The sequence below is a fragment of the Lutra lutra genome, chromosome 2, assembly GCF_902655055.1.
Source record: "Lutra lutra chromosome 2, mLutLut1.2, whole genome shotgun sequence".
In the NCBI taxonomy this organism is placed as follows: domain Eukaryota; kingdom Metazoa; phylum Chordata; class Mammalia; order Carnivora; family Mustelidae; genus Lutra; species Lutra lutra.
In genome coordinates, this window is record NC_062279.1 from 210197540 (window position 1) to 210217173 (window position 19634).

Here is a 19634-nt window from a genome sequence, read left to right on the forward strand (position 1 = left end):
GAACGAGAGCGAGGGGAACGGCGACACGGGGTGTCGTCTTCCGCGAGCGCCAGGAGGGGCGACAGTTTGCACGTACGTGCAGACGGCGTCCCGTGAGGACCCGTGAGGGAGCGGCGCCGTCCGCGCGCCCGCGGGACGCTCGGTGTCCCCGCCACAGCGGCCGCTTCGCGGGGGGAAGGGACTGCCGCGGACAAGCTCGCCCAGACCACGCCCGCGGAGGCCCGTCGCGACAAACCGGCTACACCGCCAGCGCAGAAACACGCGCATCCGCACCGTGTCTAGACAGCGCCGCCTCGGGGAACGCGACGCGGGAACAGCTCGTCGCGGCAACGCGCGCCGCTCCAGCGCTGCCTCACAGAGCGGGCGGCCGCCGTCCACGCCCGAGCCACACGCGGAACTGGGCGACGACGGGAGGGGGTTCCAGTCCCCGGCGCTTCCTCGAGTCGCACAAGCAACACGCCCTGGACCTCCTCCGCCAATCCCAAGTCGGGGCGCGCAGACCTGAGCCCGCGGGAGGCTCCTGGGCGGGCCTGGGACGCGCACGGAGCCTCCGTCACGCGGCTCTGCGGACGGGCCTGCGCGGGCTCATACGCCCGGCGCTCTGGCCCACACAGTCGCTACTCTATGGCATCTCGGGTTCCCTCTAGCTGCAGGCTGGAGGACTGCAACTCGTTTCTCGGCGGCGGCGCGAGGCCCGGCAGCCTCTGCTGAGCTGGAAGAAAGATGGCGGCAGCCGTGCGGCAGGACTTAGCCCAGCTCATGAATTCGAGCGGCTCTCACAAAGATCTGGCGGGCAAGTGAGTGTCTCCCGGGGACCTGGGCGGTCGGGAGGGAAGCCGTGGACCGGTTCGCGGGGTGACGGCTGCTTCGGGATGTGGTGCGGCCTGACGATTAAGGGGGCGGGCCTGAGGTCGTCTGCAGACGCCCAGACGGGAGCAGAGAGCCGGCGGGGACCTTACGCCGGGAACCCCGGGGGCGGCCGACGCGGGGCTGTCGTCAGCTTGTTCTGCTTTGGGGAGCACCCTGACCTGCTTGTGGAGACTCTGGAAGCACGGCCCGAGGGGCGACTGCCCCCATGGCCTTCTTTGCCGGCCCTGGTGCCTCTGCATCGCTGCGGGCCCTCACACCGAATCTGCTCGCTCTTCGGACTTTTTTTTTTTTTTTTTTAATTGGGGGAAATGTGTCTTCTGGGACCTCGATGTAGAGCTTCCCGGGAGATGGCTTTTCGAGCCCGCGGGGCGGAGGAGGTATGGCCGCTCCCGTCTGCGGCCAGAGCCGCCCGGACCGTCTTCTGCGAGTCCTTGTGTGTGGGCTTCTCTCCGCCGCCGACTCTGAGGAAGGGCGCCTCCGCCGAACGCCCTCGCGACGTGAGTCAGGGAGCCTCGGGTATGGGGCGTTCGCAGGAACCCGAGTTGTGTAGGAATTCTGCGGAGTTTGTGTGGAAGGCTTAGACCCGTTCCACGTTAAAACAGTGACATGTGCCTGTCACGCAGGCGGTCCCAGTCGTGTTCGCCGAGGTAGTGGGCAGGTGGGTCAGCGACGGTCCGATTCTCCTCGTACGTCATGCGGCACCGTCTGTGGTAGCGGGTGAGAGGGCGCGTCCAGTGTGACGGCGCCGACGGTGCGGGTCTGCATGAGCGGATACGCCTGCCCTCACCTCGGCCGTGTTCTGTGGAAACTCTGCTGCCTTTCCTCTGGTGGCAGATGTCTGGCTCTCGCAGGGGAAGTCTAGCTGTGTCCCGTGGGTTTAGCTGTTGTGTACTGCAGTTTCCTTCTCAGGAAAATGGGGGTAACAGGACGTACTCTCGTCTGAGGACCAACGAGTGAGTGTGTGTGTCCAGCCAGACCACACGTGTCACTTACAACAGTACCTGAGGCTCCGTGCCGCAGAATTGTCTTTGTTACTATTGTTGTTAGAAAGCGGCTAGTCGGTTCGTGTATTGACTTAGTCCATGGGTTGTAAATTAGGTGAATGTGTCTTCATGGTTTAACCCTTTATCCGTGTAATGTTTAGATTTGGATGAAAGTAAAATAATCATGTGTTTTTCCCCATGCTCAGCTTACATTTCCCCCATGCTTTGCTCTGTTTTTTGTTTTCTTGAAAAACATGAAGTACATTCTTTATCAGAAGAGATACAGGTTTTCAAGTATTCGTAGAATTCTGAAACTTAAGCTCAGAATTCACGTCCTCAGCTGTGAATTGCAGGTAAACAATAGTACTATGTTATAGGTCCTTTAGTTATGTATTCCTGTGTAACAAACCGAAAACTTAGTGGTGTGAAACAACTACTCCTTTTCAGGGTTCTTTGGGTTGACTGGACTGTTGTGCTGGCCTAAGCCAGGCCTCCTTGTGCCGGTGCAGAGTCCGCGGGCAGCTCAGTTGGGGCTGGCGAAGCTAAAACAGACTCACATATGCATCAGGCTGCTGCTGGCGGAGTCAGTCTCTCCACATGGTCTCACATTCGGTTGTTCCTTACAGGGCCGTAAACGTGTTCCAAAAGGGTGAGAGTGGAAGCCGCCCCACGTAAGGCTAGCCGTGGAAATCTCACAATCTCGGTTCTCTAAAACAGGTCATAGAAAATCACCAGACCAATCCAGATTCAAGGGGAGGAAAAATGAAGCCTACCTCTTTCTGGGAGAAGTGGCCAAGTTACATTAGAAGGGAAATTCTATAAAATAAAGGAAAGGAAATGCAGAAAGGAAAATTCTATAAAAATAGGACTTTTTTTTTTTTTTTTTTTTTGGTATTCCTACTTCTTGATAGAGAAGGTACCGAGAAGAGGATAGCAGGCCTTTGGAGTCTAAAGATTTCATTTTACAAGAAGCTGTTAGCATAGAGAAGAGAGGGTAATGGGAGACCTTTTAGCTCTCTTTGACTATTAGGCTGTTTGGCCAGGGTGCCTGGGTGGCTCAGTCAGTTAAGTATCTGCCTTGTGCTCAGGTCATGATCTCAGGGTCCTGCGATCAGATACTGCATCCGGCTCTTTGCTCACTGGGAAGCCTGCTTCTCTCTCTCCCGCTCCCTCTGCTCGTGCTCTCTTTTTCTGTCAAATAAATAAATCTTAAAAAAGAAAGCTGTTTTGTAGAAAAGAAAATAGACTCCTTTGCCTTACAGAGATAGACTTTTGATTAGAACTTTTTAATAATAGAATGGAATAGAACTGTCAAAAAACAGAAGACACTTACACACCAGGTACACACTATATAATACACACTATGGACTCTCAAGGGTTCCTTATAACACACAGTCTCTGGTTCTTTGTTATTCCCACACACAGCAGTTTTAGTGGTTCCCATCTCAAGAGTGAAGTTCCCTAACTTCGATGTGCCAAGCACATCGTTATTTACATTTTTTAATCCTTGAGTAATATTTACATTGCATGTGAGGAAACTAAAGTACGGAGGTGAAATACCTTGCTTGAGGTCACATAGCTTGTGGCAATGCTGTAATTCAACCTGTATGCTTGGCTCATAGCCCTTGACTCTAAACACATCTACCTTTTGGCCTTAAATTATCTTCCCCGAACTAGACTACATTTCAGATAGTGATTTTTTTTGAGGGGGCCTTAAAATACCTATCTGCCTCCACTCTTTTCCACTTAACACTACATTGAAATAGTTAGAATACTTAAAGATCAACCTCATTTAGGAAATTCTTTTTTTTAGCATTTTAAATTTTAATTAAAATTAAAATTTGCTGAGACATCAGTTGTTAATCTTACTGAGATTCTCTCATATTATCATTTTCTTTTAAAAATTTTTTCTTATTTAAATTCAATTTAGTTAACATGTAACGTGTTATTAGTTTCAGGGGTAGAATTCAGTCATTCATCAGTTGCCTCTAACACCCAGTGCTCATTTCATCAAGTACACTCCTTACTCCCCATCACCCAATTACTTCATCCTCCCACCCTCAGTTTGTTTCTTACAGCTAAGAGTCTCTTATCGTTTGCCTCCTCTGTTTTTATCTTATTTTTCCTTCCCTTCCCCTGGGTTTATCTGTTTTGTTTCTGAAATTCCACATATGAGTGAAATCATATGTTGTCTTTCTCTAACCAACTTACTTCGCTTAGCTAAGTACACTCCAGTTCTGTGTGGTTATAAATGGCAAGATTTCATTCTTCTTGACAACTTAGTAATATTCCTGTGTCTGTGTGTGTGTGTGTGTGTACGTACCACATCTTCTTTTTTTTTTTTTTAATTTTTTATTTATTTATTTGACAGAGATCACAAGTAGGCAGAGAGGCAGGCGGAGAGAGAGGTGGGGAAGCAGGCTCCCCGCTGAGCAGAGAGCCTGATTCGGGGCTTGATCCCAGGACCCTGAGATCATGACCTGAGCTGAAGGCAGAGGCTTAACCCACTGAGCCACCCAGGCGCTCCGTACCACATCTTCTTTATCCATTCATCTGTCGATGGCCCTCTGGGCTCTTTCCATAGTTTGGCTATGGTGGACATTGCTGCTATAAACATTGGGGTGCACATGTTCTTTCGACTCACTGTTTTTGTATCTTTGGGTAAATACTCAGTAGTGCGATTGCTGGGTCATAGGGTAGCTCTGTTTTTAACTTTTTGAGGACCCTCCATGCTGTTTTCCAGAGTGGTTGCACAGGCTTGCATTCCCACCAACAGTGTAGGAGGGTTCCCCTTTCTCTGCATCCTCGCCGACATGTATTGTTTCCTCAGTGGTTAATTTAGTTATTCTGACCCGTGTGAGGTGGTATCTCATTGTGGTTTTGGTTTATAAGGAAATTATTTATTAATTTTGTTAAAATTAATAAATTATTTATTTCTCCTAGGTATTATCGTATTTAATTTTCTGAAACTTCTTTGTGATGTGTCTGTGGATTTGTTAAATCTCTCTGTCAGTTGGGTTTTGCTGTGAGATAAACCACTCGAAAACTTAGTGGATTAAAACAACAAGCATTTACTTTGCTTATAATTTGTTGGTGGGCTGGGCCCAGCTGGGTGGTTCTCTGTCCTGCGTGGTCTGGATCCCACACGTACCTCCCACTTTCGCCTGCTGTCCGCTGCAGGTCGGGCAGGCACCGCTGCTGTGCTGTGTTGGTGGGGCAGGTGGCGGTGACTGGGCTGGGTGTTTCGTTATCCAGCAGGTTAACCTGGTCTTGTTCGTGTGGCCACAGCAGGGTCCAAGAGAAAAAGACACACACAGGACCTCTTGAGGTCTCAGTTCACAGCAGCACTTCACTTCTACCAAATTCTGTTAATAAAAACAAGGCCAGATCAAAGGGTTACAGAGTCACACTGCAGGGGCATATATGCAGAAGGAGAAAGTACTGTGGTTTTTCATTTTGTCTATTTTGTTTGTAAATCCTCTTCTGCATCGTTCTGATGGTGCTTCGCCGCATTTGTCGAATGGATGTATTCGACTCTCTCATGGTCTGGGAGGTTTCGGCCGTCTGTTTGCAAATGTAGCCTGTGCCCCATTCCGTTCCCTTCTCTAGGATTCCAGTAAAGCCCCCGTTAGGCCTCTTACTGTGACCTCCATGTCTCTAACCCTGTCTTCTGTGCTTAGCTTTGGACTGCTTTATTCTGGATAGACTTTTCTGTCCTGCCTCCTAGTTTATCAGTTTTTCAGATGTGTTTAATCTACTGTTACGAACTTCACTGAGTGAGCTTGGATATAGTATTTTTTAGTTCTATAGTTTTTGGTGGTTCTTTTTTCTTTTCTTTCTTTCTTTTTTAAATATGGTTTTTAAACTTTCTATTTTAAGTACGCTGCACGCCTGACATGGGGCTTGAACTCATGACCCTGAGATGGAAAGTCTCATGCTCTGCTGACAAGCCAGCCAGGTGCCCTGGTGGTCCTTTCTTCAGATGACACTTTTCATGATTCTCAGTTTCTTGCTGAAACCTTGAAGCCTGAGTTTATCTCTGTAAACATGATACGCGTAATTGTGCTGCAGCCTTTCCGGTGGTTGCCGGTATCTGGAGGCCCTGTTTGCTGCTGCTGTCTGTTGCCTTTGTTGACTCTAGCTCAAAGAGTTATATACCTTACAATCTTTGTTGGGCAAGTTATTTAAAAATACACTTTTCAAAACATTTGGAGGCTTTAGGATTGTAATCTTTCATGGAGGATTTTCATTTCCTTCTGCCAGTCACCCAGGGGTGATAGCAGTCTAGGCTCAAGGCTTCAGAATTTTATGGTTTACCTAGATGATCCTTAGCATAGAAATTGTAATCTTATTTCCAAAGTGGTAGTGTTTCCTCCTTTGGCAGGCATGGATCTCTGATTTCTTTTCTTTTAGCTTCTGTAGTTGGCCAAAAATGACAACTTTCCTCTCAGTGTTTCTAGTAGATTGGCAGAATGCCCCAAGGCAGAGCCCACCAGAAGTGCCACTCTGCCTCTCAGCTGTTGGTTCACAGTCAGCAAAGGCTTTCAGGCAGATGCTCTTCATACTTTTATCTTATCCTGTTTTTTTCTTTCTTGTTAGGATTTTATGCTATTAATTTTTTCTTTTTTGCATTTTTTTCAGCTTTTTATGTTTTTATTTTTGTTTTGAGGTAGAGTTGGTCCAGTCATCTAATTTGTCATTACCATAGGTGAAAGATCTACTAATACATACCTGTTCTACTTGTTTTGATTCTAAATAGTGACTGTGATACATTTTCATGTAGGTATGTATTACTTACCTTCAGATTTAAGTGCCAAGAAATCAGGAATCAGCACAGTGGACTTTAGTTCACAGACGTAACTGGATGCTCAGTAGACGTTTTTTGATGATGGTAAATGGATAGGGGAGATGCAAGCACCTTAGTTAAATTTGTTTTCCTCTCTAATTTTTATTTTTTTTTTAAGTAGGCTCCATGTCCAGTGTGGAGCCCAACACGGGGCTTGAACTCATGACCATGAGATCAAGACCTGAGCTGAAACCAAGAGCTGGATGCTTAACCGACTGAGCCACCCAGGAACCCACCTCCGTAATATTTTTTAAGGAAAATGTATTTGGTATCTGTCATGTTCTCCATATTAATCACTTCTCCGTTTTTTCTGTTGAGTGCTTAGTAAAAAGATGTTTTATCCATGGAGCCTTCTCTAGCTAATCTAACCCCTTTTGGTTTTACTCTCTTCTTTTTTTTTTTTTTTTTTTTTTTTTGGTTTTACTCTCTTCTAAATTAAAATATTACCTCTTCATTTTTCATCTCTCTCTTTTTAAATTTTGTTTTTACTTTCTGTTAAAACATAAGATATTTCTGGGTTTATATATACTTATATATTTTAAATTACATTGCAAGAGTACATTACTCTTTTTTTTTTATATAAAGATTTTATTTATTTATTTATTTGTTTGACAGACAGAGATCACAAGTAGGCAGAGAGGCAGGCAGAGAGAGAGGAGGAAGCAGGCTCCCCGCCGAGCAGAGAGCCTGATGTGGGGCTCAATCCCAGGACTCCGGGATCATGACCCAAGGCAAAGGCAGAGGCTTTAACCCACTAAGCCACCTGGGCGCCCCTGAGTACAGTACTCTTAAGAGTAGAGCCTAATACATTTTCTCAGATACATAGATATGTAACAACTATCCAGATCAAGCTGGGGAATATTTCCAGCATGCCCAGAGGATCCCTCATGCCCCTTCCCAGTCATTGCCCTCAAATATAACCACTGTTCTACTTCGTCATCATGAATTGGGTTTGCACATAATTCTTGAAATGCACATAAACGGAACCATTCAGTTTATACCCTTTTGTGTCTGTCCTTTTTCACTTAACATATCTGTGAGATACATTCATGCTTGAAGCATTCTTATGGATTTGTAGAATGCCATTTTATTATCAGGCTTCACTTTCTTATTGATGAGCATTACAATTTTTTGTAGTTTAGAGCTATTTTGAACAAAGCTACTATGGAAATTTTTGTACTTATCTTTTTGCGGACATAAACATTCGTTTTTCTTGATATATACCCAGGAGTAGAATATTTGGGTTATAGAATACACGTTTAGTTTTAGTAGATAACTGCCAGTGGTTTTCCGGAGTGTAGATCACTTTACACTCCCGTTGGGTATAGGTGAGATTAGTTCCCCTACATTCTCACCCATACTCCAATTTCTTACTGTTTTTAATATTATTCATTCTAGTGGAAGTGTAATAGTATCTACTTATGCTTATGATCCGCATTAACTTAATGAGTATTGAGGTGGTTGGGAATCTTTTAATATGCTTACTGGGCATTTGGATGTTATCTCTAGTGAAGTGCTTATTTATTTATTTTCATTTTTTTGCCAAATACATGGATTTCAAGTATCTTTTCTATCTATGGCTTTTGCATGTTTCACTTTCTTTTCTTTTAAAGCTTTTAATTGAACAGGTTATAGAAGAGGTTTGATAGACCAGAGCCCATGCCATCATCAGACTCCTCTGGTTCTTCTTTCTTTGCTTCCACCTTCTTCTCAGCTGGAGCAGCGGTGGTGGAAGGAGCAGGACCTCCTGCTGGCACAGCACCAGGTGCTGGGGCGGCTCCCCCAGCTGCTCTGTTGGCAGCTGAGGCTCCTGTGTTGACACTGCCCAGGGCCTTTGCAAACACGCCCAGTAAGAGAGGTTCAACATTCCTACCCTCTGTTCTAATGAGGGCATTGGTCTTTGCTCCGTGACCTCATCGTCCTGCAGGGTGAGGGCCAGGCAGATGCAGGCGAGTGCCGTGCGGACACTGTGGATGCGGAGCTAGTCACCGGATTCGAGGGCCTCACCCGATCATGGCATTAGCTTCCTTGAGAGGACCGAGCACCTTAAGGGCAACTGAGGAAAGCTGTCTCACTTTCTTAATGGTGACTTTGCTAGATATTCTTTTTTTTTTTTTTTTTTAAAGATTTTATTTATTTATTTGACAGAGATCACAAGTAGGCAGAGAGGCAGGCGGAGAGAGAGGTGGGGAAGCAGGCTCCCCGCTGAGCAGAGAGCCTGATTCGGGGCTTGATCCCAGGACCCTGGGATCATGACCTGGGGTGAAAGCAGAGGCTTAACCCACTGAGCCACCCAGGCGCCCCTTGGTGAGAACTTTTAAGAACTACTTTTTTAGCAACATTCAAATATGCAACACACAGTATTATTAACTGCAGTCACTGTGCTGTACATTACATCCCCATGACTTACTTATTTTATAACTTGGAGTTTTTATCTTTCACCATCTTCACCCATTTTCCCATACTCCGCTCCTTGCCTCTGGCAGACACTGGTTAGATCTGCATCTGTGTGTTGGTTTGGTTTTACTTTCGATTCCACTGTAAGAGAGATCATTTGGTACTTATCTTTCTCTGTCTGACTTATTTTACTTAGCATTAATGCCTTTAGGATCTATCTGTCTTGTTGCAAAAGGCAAGATTTTCTTCCTTTTTATGGCTGAATAATATTCCATTGTATTTACATAAGTGTTCTTTATCCATTCATTCATAGATGAACACTTTAGTTGTTTCTATATCTTGGTTATTGTAAATAATGCTGCAGTGAACATTGGAGTATTTATATATCTTTTCAAACTAATGTTTTCATTTTGTTTGGTTAAATACCCAGTAGAATCGTTGGATCACAATGTGGGTTTTTTTTTTGAGATATCTTTATACCATTTTTCATGGTGACTGCACTAATTTACATTCCTACCAACAGTACACGAAGGTTCCCTTTTTTTGTGTATCTTCCCCAACACTTGTTATTTCTTGTCTTTTTTTTTTTTTAGATTTTATTTATTTAGTGCTCACTTCGGCAGCACATATACTAGATTTTATTTATTTATTTGACAGAGACCACAAGTAGGCAGAGAGGCAGGTGGGGGGCGGGGGTGGTGGCGGGAAGCAGGCTCCCCACCGAGCTCCCCACCTGGCTCAATCCCAGGACCCTGGGATGATGTGAGCCAAAGGCAGAGGCTTAACCCACTAAGCCACCCAGGTGCCCCATTTCTTACCTTTTTTTTTTTTTTTTTTAAATTTTATTTATTTATTTGACAGAGAGATCACAAGCAGGCAGAGAGGCAGGCAGAGAGAGAGGAGGAAGCAGGCTCCCTGCTGAGCAGAGAGCCCGATGCGGGGCTCCATCCCAGGACTCCGAGATCATGACCCGAGCCGAAGGCAGCGGCTTAACCCACTGAGCCACCCAGGCGCCCCATTACCTTTTTAATAATAGTCATTCTAACAGATGTGAGGTAATATCTTATTGTGGATTTCACTTGTATTTTTCAGATTATTGGTGATGTTCAACCTGTTTTTGTGTGACTTTTGGCCATCTGTATGGGGAAATGTCTATTCAGTTCCTCTGCCCTCCTCCCCTTTTTTTTTTTTTTTTGAGAGAGAGAGAGAGAGAGAGGAAATGAACGGGAATTGGGGAGAGAGAGGTGGAGAGACTGAGAATCCTAAGTAGGCTTTGTGCCTAGTGCAGAGCTGGATGTGGGGTTCCATCTCAAAACCCTGAGGTCATGATCTGAGCCAAAATCAGAAGTCGATGCTTAACCAGCTGAGCCACCCAGGTGCCCCCCTGCCATTTTTAAATCACTCTTTTATTTATTTTTTTGCTGTTGAGTTGTATGAGTTTCTTAATGTATTTTAGATATTAACCCCTTATCAGATATATGATTTACAAGTATTTTTCTTCCTTCTGTAGGTTGCCTTTTTATTTTGTTGATGGTTTTCTTCACTTGAAGCTGTTTAGCTTGATAGATTCTCCTTTATTTTTGCTTTTGTTGTCACCGCTTCTTGAGTGAGATCTATAAAGATATTGCTTGGTCTCAGGGACCTGGGATCAAGCCCCGCATCGGGCTCTCTGCTCAGCAGGGAGCCTGCTTCCCTTCCTCTCTCTGCCTGCCTCTCTGCCTGCCTCTCTGCCTCCTTGTGATCTCTCTCTCTCTGTGTCAAATAAATAAATAAAATCTTAAAAAAAAAAAAGATATTGCTAAGACCAACGTTAAGTTTACCACTTATATTTTATTGTAGGAGTTTTATGGTTTCAGGTCTTACATTCAAGTCTTTAATTCATTTTGAGTTTATTTTTGTGTGGGGTAAGATAGTGGTCCAGGTTCATTTTTTTGCCTGTGGCCGTCTTTTTCTCAGCACCGTTTATTGAGACTCCATCCTTTCCCCATTGTATATTCTTGTCTGCTTTGTTGAAGTTAATTGACCATGTGTGTCTGGGTTTATTTCCAGGCTCTCTGTTCTGTTCCACTGATCTGTGTGGCTGTATTCATGCTAATACCATACGATTTTGATTACTCTACCTTTGTAATCATTTGAAATCAGGGAGTATGATGCCTCCAACTTTGTTGTTTTTTTCTCAAGATTGCGTGGTTATTCGAGGTCTTTTGTGGTGCGATACAAAATTTTAGGTTGTTTGTTCTATTTCTGTGAAAAATGCTGTTGGAATTTTGATAGGGATTTCATTGAATCTGTAGATTGCTTTGGGTAGTATGGGCCTTTTAACAAGACTGATACTTTCGGTCTGTGACTATGGAATGTCTTTCCTTTTATTTATGTCTTTAGTTTCTTTCATCATTGTCTTGTAGTTTTCAGTGTACAGATCTTTCACCTGGGTTAAATTCATTCTTTGTTCTTTTATTCTTTTTGATGTAATTGTAAATAGGATGTTTTCTCTTCCTGATAATTTGTTATTAGTGTGTAGAAACACAACAGATTTTTAAAAATTTAAATTCAATTTAATTAACATATGGTGTATTAATAGTCTCAGATGTAGAATTTAGAGATTCATCAGTTGCATAGAATACCCAATGCTCATCACATCATTTGTCCTCCTTAAAAAATGTCCATTACCTGGTTCCACCCACCTCCCCTCCAGCAGCCCTTAGTTTGTTTCCTACAGTTAAGAGTTTCTTATGGTGGGACACGTGGGTGGCTCAGTGTTTAAGCATCTGCCTTGAGCTCAGGTCATGATCTCAGGGTCCTGGGATTGAGTCCTGCTTCTGGCTCCTTGCTCATGAGGGAACCTGCTTTGCCCTCTGCCTGCTGCTCCCCCTGCTGTGCCCACACTCCGCACTCTCTCTCTCTCTCTCTCGGACAAATAAATAAATAAAATCTTTACTAAAAAAAAAAAGTCTCATGGTTTGTCTCCCTCTCTGTTTCCTTCTTATTTTATTTTTCCTTCCCTTCCCTTATGTTCATCAGTTTTGTTTCTTAAATTCTACCTGTGAGTGAAATCATACATACTTACATATACGTATTTGTCTTTCTCTGATGGACTTGCTTCATTTAGCATAATGTGCTCTAGTTCATCCACATGTTGCAAATGGCAAGACTTCATTCTTTTTGGTGGCTGAGCATATTCCATATGTATATGTGTGTGTGTATATATATATATATATATATATATATATATATAAATTGTGTATATATATTATATATATTTATATATATAGCATCTTTTTTATCCATTTATCTATTGATGGGCATGTGGGCTCTTTCCATATTTTGGCTCTTGGAAACACAACAGGGGCGCCTGTGTGGCTCAGTTGTTAAGTGTCTGCTTTTGGCTCAGGTCGTGATCCTGGGGTCCTGGGATTGAGCCCTGCATCAGGCTCCCTGCTCTGGGGGAAGCCTGCTTCTCCCTCTCCCACTCCCCCTGCTTGTGTTCCCTCTGTCGCTGTGTCTCTCTCTGTCAAATAAATAAATAAAATCTTAAAAAAAAAAAAAAGAAACAGAACAGATTCTTGAGCATCGATTTTGTATCCCACAACTTTACCGAATTCATTTATTAGTTCTCGCAGTCATATTTCTTATATTGTTCAGTTTTATTCATTTCAGTGTCTTTTGCTTTATTGTAATTTGTGATAATATTATTTGATATTTAAATTTTTATTTGCCTAGACTATAGCTTCAAAGACTAAGGTTATTTAAAGTCTCTTTAGTATCATACACAGAATCTTATACAACATTTTAAAAACCCTAGGTGCTCAATTCACATTTTTGGATTTTTTTTTTTTTTTAAGATTTTATTTATTTGACAGAGAGAGAAAGATCACAAGTAGGCAGAGAGGCAGGCAGAGAGAGAGAGGTGAGGAAGCAGGCTCCCTGCGGATCAGAGAGCCCGATGTGGGGCTCGATCCCAGGACCTCGGGATCATGACCTGAGCTGAAGGCAGAGGCTTTAACCCACTGAGCCACCCAGGTGCCCCTTTTTTGGATTATTTAATATGGCATATTAAATGATTGTTTTTTAAAAGATTTTATTTATTTATTTTTGAGATTTTATTTATTTATTTGACAGAAAGAGAGAGAGATCGTTAAGTAGGCAGGAAGGCAGGCAGAGGGTGAGGAGGAAGCAGGCTCCCCGCTGAGCAGAGAGCCCGACTTGGGGCTCAATTCCAGGGTCCTGAGATCATGACCTGAGCCGAAGGCAGAGGCTTAACCCACTGAGCCACCCAGGTGCCCCTAAATTTTATTTATTAGAGAGAGAGAGAGCACACAAGTGGGAGGAGCAGAGGGAAAGGGAGAAGCCGATTCCCCACTGAGCAGGAAGCCTGACTCCCAGCTCGCTCGATCCTGGGACACTGGGATTATGACCAAGCTGAAGGCAGCCGGTTAACTGACTGAGCCAGCCAGGTACCCCACTGATTATCTGAATCCCAGATTTAAATTAGGTTTATTAGTCATTCCTTATTATTATTGTAAAGAACTAATTTCTTATTCTTAGATACTGGAATACTGGAATTTACGTATTAGAGAATGAGTAAGATAGCGTCTAGCCTGAACTCTGTACCTCTCCTCTCTTTCTTAATCTGTAAAAGTTGAGAGTTTGATTAGGCAATTCGTAATGCTCTGGCAAGTTGTATGATGTGGTTAATGTAAAAGTTTTATCACTTTCTAGGTTTTTTTTTTTTTTATGGTTATTTATTTATTTATTATTATTATTTTTTAAGATTTTACTTATTTATTTGACAGACAGAGATCACAAGTAAGCAGAGAGGCAGGCAGAGAGAGAGGAGGAAGCAGGCTCCCTGCTGAGCAGAGAGCCCGATGTGGGGCTCGATCCCAGGACCCTGGGACCATGACCTGAGCCAAAGGCAGAGGCTTTAACCCACTGAGCCCCCCAGGTTCCCCTTTGGTGTGTTTTTTAATACAGATCAGTTGACAAATTATGAAACAGTGCTTCAAAACAGGGCGCCTGGGTGGCTCAGTGGGTTAAGCCTCTGCCTTTGGCTCGGGTCATGATCTCAGGGTCCTGGGATGGAGCCCCACATCGGTCTCTCTGCTCAGCAGGGAGCCTGCTTCCCCCGCCCCCCCACGCCTGCCTCTCTGCCTGCTTGTGATCTCTCTCTCTCTGTCAAATAAATAAATAAAATCTTAAAAAAAAACTGGTTAATTAGGAAATTTCTGTGCGACATTGTCGTCTTTGAGTATAATATTGTTAGTATAAAATAATCTATGGGGATGTCAGATTAAGGGGGCTTAACCATGAATATGAAAAATATGAATAATAAGCCAATCACAAATGAATAAACCATTGAATGCCCAGAGCAGTGAAGTAGATGTATAAATATAGATATGGGAAATAGTATATGTGCATGTGTGTATATATGTATATAGAGAAAGAGTGAGATAGTCCATGTTAATGAATTTTCAGATAGCTGAATATTGTCCCTCAAATTTTAAAAATAATTTTAAAAACATCAATTTTTATTTTAAAGCTTAATAATATTTCCTTGCTTTATTAGAGTAGTAGTTCTCTTCTTTTGGAGTTTGTTGCCTTTCCTGTCAGTTTATCTTTCTTACAAGTCAGTTTGACTCGTGTTTTTGAGAAATCATATAACCAAGGTTCAGAGAGTACTGTATGGGTTGAGAATCAGTAAGTATTGAATGGTAGCTTGTACAAAATACAAATCATAAATTTGAATGGGTTTGTGCCCTATTTGTATATATTTTTCTTTCTATTTGTATATTTCTGTTTCTTGACTATATTCTGGATAACATTCTGAATGATTGGCAATACTATTAGGTTTGCGAAATATATTAACTAATGCTTTTAATAAATATTACTATTAAGACAGAGGGATAAACAATAGTATAATACTTGTGTACCTACCACTCAGTTTAAGAAATAAAATACTGTTTTATTACTTACCAGTACTGTTAAATATTTGAATGCTTGTGATACGCTGCTTTAGGCATTGTGTGTATAGCAGTCAACGAAACAAACAAAAATCCTTGTCCTCCTAGAGTTTATATTTTTAGGAAGGGGTTTGCCATTGTCTAATAACTGAAATTGTTCCTGTTTTTAGCATTTCCCCCATCCTTTTTTTTAAAAAATTAAGATTCTTATTTATTTATTTGAGAGAGAGAGAGAGGATGAGTGAGTGTGTGAGTAGGGGGGAGGGGCAGAAGGAGAGGGAGAAGCAGAATCCTTGCTGAGCAGGGATTCCCCGCTGAGGGGAGGGGGCTCAATCCCAGGACCCTGAGATCGTGACATGAGCCAAAGGCAGACACTTAACCAGTGGAGCCACCCAGACACCTCTCCCCCATCCCCATCCTTCTTCTGATTTGAATCTTATGTGGTCATGAATATTAGGCAGAATAGTTACTAGAAGTGATTGCAAATAAAGAATGTATAGGCATGTCTGAGAACATCAGTGCATTTGGCTTGGTAGAGTTTATTTTGTACACACTAAGACATTCAATCCCTAGTATTTTGTTTCACTGCCTAGTCAACACTGTCCTATTGTTGGTAACCCTAGTTTCATTAGGTCCGCAAGAGGAAAGGTTCAGGGTCACCTCAAATAACATTTTTGTGTCTCTGTAATACATAATTGAAGGAAATGTAGCTTATTTTTTAAGACATTTGAAAGAAAGTTGATTTATTTAAAGAGAAGAAGGCAAATCATAAGAGACTTCTTTAAAAAAAGATTCATTTACTTAAGAGCGCGAGCTAGCATGTGCACATGCCTGTGCCCAAGTGTGGGGAGGGGCAGAAGGAGAGAGGGAATTCCAAGCAGACTTCCTGCTGAGCATAGGGCCATTGGGGGTAGGGGCTCAACCCCACAACCCCAAGATTACAACCTGAACTGAAATCAAGTCATATGCGCAACTGGCTGAGCCACCCAAACACCCCAAAAGTTGACATTTTAGTTTAAATTTAAAACTAAAACTTTTTCGGGGCACCTGGGTGGCTCAGTGGGTTAAAGCCTCTGCCTTCGGCTCAGGTCGTGGTCTCAGGGTCCTGGGATCGGGCCCAGTCGGGCTCTCTGCTCATCAGGGAGCCTGTTTCCCCTTCTCTTTCTGCCTCTCTGCCTACTTGTGATCTCTCCCTCAAAATAAATAAATAAAATTAAAAAAACCCCAAAAACCTAAAACTTTTTCAAGAAAAAGTGACACTTTAGTTCCGATAACTTAGAGTTACAGATTCACTTTCTTGTGATGGGCTTGAAAACTTTTTTTTCTTTTTTAAGTAGGCTCTATGCCTGCTGTGAGGCTTGAGCTCACAGTCCTCTAGATCAGGAGTCTCATACTCTATCAACGAAGCCAGCTATTTGCTTCCGGGGCTGAAAACTTTAAAAAATTTGTGGTATATTGTAAAGAAAACAAGAAGAAGTGATACCTTAGAATTACAGATTTAGTGTTTCTTATGATGGACTAGGAACTTACAACAACAAAAGAAATCTATGGTGTACTATAAAGAAAACCACCAACTAGAGCACTGTGAAAGAAACCAGGATAAACAGAAATGAGTAAACATCAGAGTGAGCATTAGAGTATGTAACGTCCTCTGAACTTTATTTTCATTTGGTGTTGTTTTAGGTACCGTCAGATCCTGGAGAAAGCCGTTCAGTTATCTGGGGCAGAACAACTAGAAGCTTTGAAAGCTTTTGTGGAAGCAAGTAAGTGGAATGAAAATTCCATGTTTGCCTTGTGTTACTGAGTTAGGACTTCAGAGCTTGCTCACGCTTGTTTTAGATCAAGTTACCAATATAATTTGCATTGACATTAAATTAAATCACGTGGAAATTCACTTTAGAATTTATTTACTACTTGGTTATTTTTCAATAAGTTGTCTTCAGAGTTACATTACCAATTAAGGTTTTATATAGTAATTGATACAGTAACTGATGAAAGACAATATAGCATAATGATAAAGAGAATAGTCTAGATTCAGTCTGGTCTCTTGTTATATTAGTTGTGTGTTCTTGGGTAAGTTACTTCCTTTGTGACTCCATGTCCTCATCTATAAAATGGGGATGTGATAGCTACCCTGCGGCAATGCTGGGAGAATAAAGGAGTTGATGTACCAAGTAAAGAGCTTCGAATAGTCCTTGGCATGTAGTAAGTGCTGCAGAGATGTTAAGTGTTACTAACGTGAAGAACACTCCGTTTGAATGGGAACCAGACATTTCCATTCTTCAAGACATTCTCACCTACTCCCTGACTTCAAACGTATCCAGCTATTTTGAAAATTACTCGAAAGTCAGGCTGGAGTTGATCCTGAGTTAACAGTAGTAAGGACACTTGAGAGGGCTTTACACTATACAGCATGCTTTCACACACATGCTCGTGAGAAGCGCTAGTTTGTGTAGGAATTTCTTTCAAACAGTTGTAAATGCCCAATGGCACTTGTAATGAAACTATTTTTCAACCGTATCCGGCTTTATCCAAGAATGAATTATGATTAATACATCATGAACTGATTACACGCTTGTTACAGGTTACTGTAAGTTACTGCCTCAGAACGATCGGGGCCTGCATTGGGTGTTGAACTGGCAGTGGCTTCAGAAAGACTGATAGGAATGGTTTATTGAGAACACTGCATTGTAGTAGCAAAAGAATAGTGATTTTTATTTATAAACTTTGATCTTTGTATAAACTTTGAATCCAGGGCACTAATGAAAAGCCATCTACCGAAAATCATTCACATCAGCTCAACAGTTTTGGACCATCATTTATTTTCCTGGTAACTGCTGGTTTCAGACTTAATTTATCTGAGCAGTGGTATAAGCACAAATATAATAATGGTGCTAATAATAATGAAATTTGTTGAGTGCTTTGTGCCCCATGTTGTTTAAAGTGCTCTATGTACAGGGCATTTAAGCTTCACAGCCTTAGCCACATTGTACAGATGAGAAAACAGAAACACAGAGAAGCTGAATTTCTTTCAGAGAGCATCTGATCAGGAGTGCTGGAAGCAGCGTGGCTTCAGAGCTCTCATCTGTAACCACATACAGTGATAAAAACTCATAAATGTTGGGGCGCCTGGGTGGCTCAGTGGGTTAAGCCTCTGCCTTCGGCTCAGGTCATGATCCCGGGGTTCTGGGATCGAGCCCCGTGTCGGGCTCCCTGCTCAGCGGGGAGCCTGCTTCCTCCTCTCTCTCTCTGCCTGCCTCTCTACCTACTGTGATCTCTCTCTGTCTTTCAAATAAATAAATAAAATCTTAAAAAAAAAAAATCTTAAAAAAAAAACTCATAAATGTTTATAAATAATGTCATTAAGTCTGCCTGTACATCTAATGCTGATTTCAGTTTTATTTGTCATTTTTATTGGGAAAGTACAAGTGGCGGTAACTGTCACTACTTGCTTTATTTAAATTTCATGAACATTATCTCAGTTTCTTCTTTAACTCCTTTTTGTAACCAGGTGGAATGTAAGTAGATACATAAAAATGGAGGTGTTTCTGTGCCTTCCCTTTGTAGAAAAATAAGGGAGAGAAGGAAGAATATAAAATTCTCAAATGTAAAAGAAAACTTTTCCCCAGCCATTTCTGTTTCTTAGAAAAATATAGGGGATTTTTACTGTTTTGGTATAATCATTATGTAATCAAATAATTCAGCATAAGGAAAACTAATTATGTAATATAAACTGATATGGGTGTGGAAATCCCTGAATAATGCACTGAAGGTTCATTATTAGGAATGCACTAATATATATTGTTTTTAATGTTAATTTTAGGTAAAAATTGATTGCTTAATGAAAATTTATAAATGATTCATGTTTTCTTATCTTTTTTTTCTTTGTCAAGTGGTAAATGAGAATGTCAGTCTCGTGATCTCTCGACAGTTGCTAACTGATTTCTGTACGCATCTCCCTAACCTGCCTGACAGCACAGCCAAAGATATCTATCATTTCACCTTGGAAAAGATCCAGCCTAGAGTCATTTCATTTGAGGAGCAGGTAAAAATCTCGAGCAGTGACTTTTGAACATGAGATAGCAGCAGGTATTTTAGGAGGTATTACTACATTTTTAAAGGAGATGGTCATCCAGTTTTATTTTTGACAAAACGGTGTGTCAAATAGCATGTTACAATGTAAAAATAGATACTAGGATGTTGTAACTCTAGCTGACAGTTGCTCAGATGTTACAATTTGATTTATAAACCAAATATTACTCTTTAGACAATTTTTAAGAATCAGCAAAATTGTTAATAAGGTTAAAATAATAGGAAAACTCCAACATTATGTATGCAGTTAACATAAAAGTACAATTTCATATTTAAGCTAAATTACTGCCATAATCTACATTGCAGAAATGTGTTAGTTCAGTATTTTGGTATTCTGTATATGCAGAATTCATAAAAAAAATAGGGGTGGTCTAGTGACACTTGTACTATTTACTTGTCAGCTTAATATGTTAAACGAAAGCATTATCACAATAGATTAACTTCGCATCCATTTATTTTAGTCACTAATATGAGTTGAAGTAATTT

At 42.0% G+C, this 19634-nt stretch overlaps 1 protein-coding gene and 1 pseudogene across 4 annotated transcripts in view; one reads left to right on the top strand and one right to left on the bottom strand.

Moving 5' to 3' along the window:
- Positions 1-659: 659 nt before the first annotated feature.
- COPS4 (COP9 signalosome subunit 4) overlaps positions 660-19634 on the top strand; it is a 37337-nt gene continuing 18362 nt past the window's right edge. For all 4 annotated transcript variants that reach the window (XM_047719725.1, XM_047719726.1, XM_047719728.1 and 1 more), the window contains exons 1-3: positions 660-797; positions 16740-16819; positions 18950-19101. In XM_047719725.1, the coding sequence (XP_047575681.1) occupies positions 724-797; positions 16740-16819; positions 18950-19101 (306 nt within the window). In that variant the 5' untranslated portion in view covers positions 660-723. The remainder of the gene's footprint in view (positions 798-16739; positions 16820-18949; positions 19102-19634) is intronic.
- On the bottom strand, positions 8316-9162 carry LOC125093890 (60S acidic ribosomal protein P1-like; annotated as a pseudogene).